This window comes from Nematolebias whitei, chromosome 3, assembly GCF_014905685.2.
Source record: "Nematolebias whitei isolate Nwh7 chromosome 3, NemWhi1, whole genome shotgun sequence".
In the NCBI taxonomy this organism is placed as follows: Eukaryota; Metazoa; Chordata; class Actinopteri; order Cyprinodontiformes; family Rivulidae; genus Nematolebias; species Nematolebias whitei.
The window spans coordinates 35,389,883-35,394,930 of NC_056500.1; the positions used below are offsets into that span (position 1 = coordinate 35,389,883).

A 5,048-nucleotide genomic window follows, 5' to 3' on the forward strand; every position below is an offset into this window, starting at 1 on the left:
TAACTCAGGACTCAGGAGCTACATCATAAATATTAGCTTATATACTATCTCGGGAGCTAACATCATATATATTAGCTCAGGAGTTAACGTCATATATATTAGCTCAGGAGCTAACGTCATAGCTCAGGATCTAACATACATTATCTCTGGACCTAATGTCATATGCTTAGCTTAGGAGCTAACATCATATTAGCTCAGGAGTTAACGTCATTTATTAGCTCTGGAGTTAATGTCATATTTATTAGCTCTGGAGCTAACGTAGAAGATGACTAATTTCTCCGTTCTCCTCTCTGTCAACGCTCCGGTTCAAATTAAAGGGCTGAGCATCAGATAATGTCCAAAATTAACCTTCAAGCTGAATGGAGCTCTCACTGGAGCATCCTGTCTACATCATTTACCCAGAATGCATTGCGGTGTAAATAAATTGGCAACGTGTGTGTGTCAATATATATATTTAAATTATGAAAACTAAAGAGCCTATACTATTTTTATGATCTCTTCTTTATAGCTGAAGTCATTGTTTATCAACTAAGGTCTATTGTTCCAACTACTCCTTTAAATTCTGCTGTAATCAGGACTTAAACTGCTGCTGAGTTTGAGTTCAATTTTTAAAAAAAGTTTCATTATGTCAAAACAAGAAACTGTGTTTTATGATAAACACACACACCTATATATATATATATATATATATATATATATATATATATATATATATATATATATATATATATACATATATATATATATATATATATATATCCCCCTTAAGAAAAGCCACCAATTGTCTGAGCCATTTTCTGCTGCTGCCGGCAGGTTTTCTGCAGCTCAGGAATAACCCTGTTTTTCTGCTTTCAGGAGGGAGGCTCAGCTCGATATCGAGGGTCAGTTTCTTGTTCGAATCATTTATGAAGACGCCAAAACATACGACCTTGTTGCTGCTGCAAGTAAAGTCCTGAGTGAGTGACAAAACATGTTTCAGGTGCTGTACAGACAGCTAGTGACTGAAAGAAAGGCAAACTGCAGTGTGTGTCAGATCACGTGGTTCATTGTTTGTAAATGTGTTTGTCTCCTTGTTTTCTGTATTCCAGAGGTCGATGCAGGAGAAATCTTGCAGATGTTTGGAAAAATGTTTTTTGAATTTTGTCAAGAGTCAGGATATGACACCATACTGCGTGTGCTGGGCTCAAATGTCCGTGAATTCCTGCAGGTAAGCCTTTTTCCTTTTAATGTTCCTTTAATGTTGGACCTTTTAAAACAATTGACTGCTGTCGTACAAGATATTCTTAAACATGTTTCAGTGTGAAAAATATCCTGTTTCTTCCATCTCATGTTTAAATTGTCCCTCACCAGGTTTGTATCAAATGAGCTGTACATCGTTATTACTTAATCCCTCAATCCAGCCGTTAACTCACTTTCTTTGTGATTCGTTGTTATGTTTTAAACCTTTATCGTGAATTCGCAGAACCTGGATGCTCTCCACGATCACCTGGGCACCATCTATCCCGGGATGAGGGCTCCGTCGTTTCGCTGCACCGATGCTGAGAAAGGAAACAACCTGATCCTTCACTACTACTCCGAGCGGGAAGGCCTGCAGGATATTGTGATTGGCATCATTAAAACTGTTGCTCAACAGATCCACGGAACGGAGATAGAGATGAAGGTCAGCCTCGTTGTTTTCCTCCCTGTTTGTGCGCAGCGCTAACGCTTCCCTCCGCTGCTGCTGATGAACGAGCGCAGCTGTAAGCCCCTCTCTCATTTATCTTGCAACACTCAACGAAGCCTCGAAGTATCTGGGATGCTTTGTATCAGAATGTGACAGTTCATGTTTCAGAACATAATCTAAGAGGTTATGATGTGGAGATTAAACCACAGATTTTCTGAAAACCACAAACAGAAACAGAGATAAACGCAGCTCCGTTTGGGCTAATGTCTGTGAGTCAGAGGATATTTTTAGATCTAAGTTATGGGGTCTCTGGCTGGAGACTGGCAACCCGTTCAGAGTTATTCTCCCTCCTCACTTCTACTTTATTTAACTGTTGCTCAGTGAAGTAGACAAAACCTGCAGGTTTACAAGAGTTTGTACCCAATCTGGCTAATCAGATTTGGACTAAACCAGAATAAGTTATTATCTCTGTTAAATTCTCTCATTATTAATCATATTTATTGTTTATTCAAGTTTCAAATCACACCAAACAACTAACATCAATCACTGCAGCTTGTTATTCTCCTCAAATACCTAAAGTGTTTGGAAGGACCAACCGTGACATTTTCTCTCAAACCTAATCATGCTGCTCAGACAGAATGAAAATGTTCAACAGTTGTGTGTGTGTGTGTGTGTTGAAAGTACAGAAAATGGCAGACGCTCCAAATGTGACACCCAATTTTCTGAAAATATTAGCCACTGTTGCTGTGGCAACAGGGAGCAGCGACAGCAGCTTGACGTCAGCATGCCTTATGCTCATAAACCCACAGATTGCCATTTATTACCGTCCTAATTCAATACAGCAAACACAGGATTAATAATTTCATTATCAGGTTATTAATGATAACAGAGTGGGCTTTGGATGTTTAATCAGGACTGTCTGGTCGGGGATAGTTGAAGCTTTTTGTTCATAAGTTTCAGTTCATTTTGTTTGTTTTTATGGCTCTAAAAATACGATTCAATCAATGACTTGATGCAGATGATCCAGCCTAAGAGCGAGGAGTGTGACCACATCAAGTTCCTGATCGAAGAGAAGGACTCGGAGGAGGAGGCCTTCTATGAAGATCTCGATGGCTTCGAGGAGAACGGCACTCAGGAGACCCGCATCAGCCCGTACACGTTCTGCAAGGCCTTCCCGTTCCACCTCATGTTCGATAAAGACCTCATGCTCACTCAGTGTGGGAACGCCATTTACAGAGTCCTGCCACTGGTGCGCTGCTCCAAAACCAGCAATCAGATATTTATTATAATAAATAAGAGTTCTGTGGTAAAATGTTTCCTATTTCTCTTTGTTTTGTATGGCAGCTTCAGCCTGGTTCCTGTATCCTCCCGTCAGTGTTTTCTTTGGTCCGGCCTCACATCGACTTCAGTTTTCACGGCATCCTGTCCCACATCAATACGGTTTTTGTTCTGCGGAGCAAGGTAGAGATCACCGTGAACTTTGTGTCTGCCTCAGACTGGTTCAAGAAGCAAAATCCACAAATTATTCAGCTAAAAAACAGAAAAATACATTTAAGTCATAGTGATTCAAATATAATTTGATTTAGCTGTTTATACACCTAGTTCATGGCCTCCTGTTGGGTTTTCTAAGCTGAATATATTATTTTGGTTGTTCACTGCTGAAAGGTGTCTCTAGTGTTAGCAAAATATCATGGATTTTAATGAGACACCCTGACCTTAACCGTTGGACGAACAGCTGATTAACTTTTGAAGACATCACATTAATCAGAATCAGAATAAACTTTATTGGAATTGCACCGAGGTACAACGCGAATATGTACGTACAGTCGTCCTAAAGATGGGCAGAGTGCACGAAGCTGCAACTGTAGAAAGCGCGGCCATTTTTATCCTTATCAGATAATAATCTTAGATAGGAAAAGGGGTAGAAACATGAGGGTAGATAGTGGCATTACAAAAAAAGATCTTTCACATCTTGTCTATCAGGACACGATTTGAGACATAAAAAAACTCTACCAGCAGCACAATTAAAACATGATTACACTTGCATTTGACATCAAGGTGTTGAGATTTGTCCATGAGTGTTTTTTTCAGATCAACCACAGTTTCTGAAGATGTTGTTTCAGCAGACAGTTCTGATGAGCTTGCACAGAAAGTTCTCGGGGGGGGGGGTAGATTTTTTGTCCTTGGGTACTCATGTCCCAGGTGAAATTGATAGTCGGCCTGTCTCCGAGGCCGTCGGGAGTCAGATTTAGATAAACTTGATTTTTGTTTTACTTCAGGCAGAGATTACTTTTTTCTTCAGCCTTGAGTCCATCTGGGCATTCTGGTTCCGAAAATGCCTAATTGTGGGATTCCATTCCACTGATCCATGCTGTGAGTCTCCCTCAAGGTCGAACACACCATGCTGACGAGTCCCAGAAGCCGCAGGTGACCTGCGATTCTCAATCGCCTCCACCTTATGGTTAAGCTCGTAAACCAGACGATTTAAAGTTCCCACAGCGAGGACTAGACCTTCACACTGACTCGGAAGCTTTTCCATGGCCAAAACTGCTCCCGCTGTCTTCTTCAAAAGTCGATAAAACAGAGCCCCGCCAATGCCAAAAAGCAGAGACCCTACTATCATAAGTCCAAATATGTAAACGTCTTCAACATCCTCCTGAGACAGGACTGAGAGGCACATCATCTGCCACACTCCCCAGGAATCCATGACGTACCCCACAGTGTGAGTCTCAGCTGGATACGCCGGTTCCCCAGGACCTTGTCGCTTTGATGAAAAAATCTTATCAATAGAGTTGAATGCCCACAATACCAAATCCATAATCTTCTTAATTTTTGTTCGGGAGATGAGACCCAGGCGCTTCAGACACACAGAGAGCAGAGCAGGAAGAAGGAAAAACGGGGGAGGAAAAAAAAAAACGCTGACCCTCAGAGCAACTGACCTTAGAAAACCCAGATGTGGCTGAAACTCAGTGAGTTTTCCAGAAACTGAGCTAATATTTAGTGTGGTAGTAGCTGAGAGTCATCCTGAGACATAGAGCCGATGATCATAATATTTTTTCAATTTGACCAACATGGCTGTACTTTCTATTCTCATCATCAGATGAGATCCATCCATATACAGTGCCTTGCGAAAGTATTCGGCCCCCTTGAACTTTTCAACCTTTTGCCACATTTCAGGCTTCAAACATAAAGATGTAAAATTTTAATTTTTTGTAAAGAATCAACAACAAGTGGGACACAATCGTGAAGTGGAATGAAATGTATTGGATGTGTTAAACTTTTTTAACAAATAAAAAACTGAAAAGTGAGGCGTGCAATATTATTCGCCCCCCCTTGCATTAATACTTTGTAGCGCCGCCTTTTGCTGCAGTTCCAGCTGCAAGTC

At 40.9% G+C, this 5,048-nt stretch overlaps 1 protein-coding gene across 1 annotated transcript in view; it reads left to right on the forward strand.

The window, feature by feature from the left end:
• Positions 1-5,048, forward strand: part of gucy1b1 (guanylate cyclase 1 soluble subunit beta 1) — a 48,846-nt gene that overhangs the window by 12,671 nt on the left and 31,127 nt on the right. Inside the window, exons 3-7 of the mRNA XM_037698237.1 lie at positions 856-956; positions 1,089-1,207; positions 1,463-1,660; positions 2,682-2,912; positions 3,008-3,124. Coding sequence (XP_037554165.1) covers positions 856-956; positions 1,089-1,207; positions 1,463-1,660; positions 2,682-2,912; positions 3,008-3,124 — 766 coding nt within the window. The remainder of the gene's footprint in view (positions 1-855; positions 957-1,088; positions 1,208-1,462; positions 1,661-2,681; positions 2,913-3,007; positions 3,125-5,048) is intronic.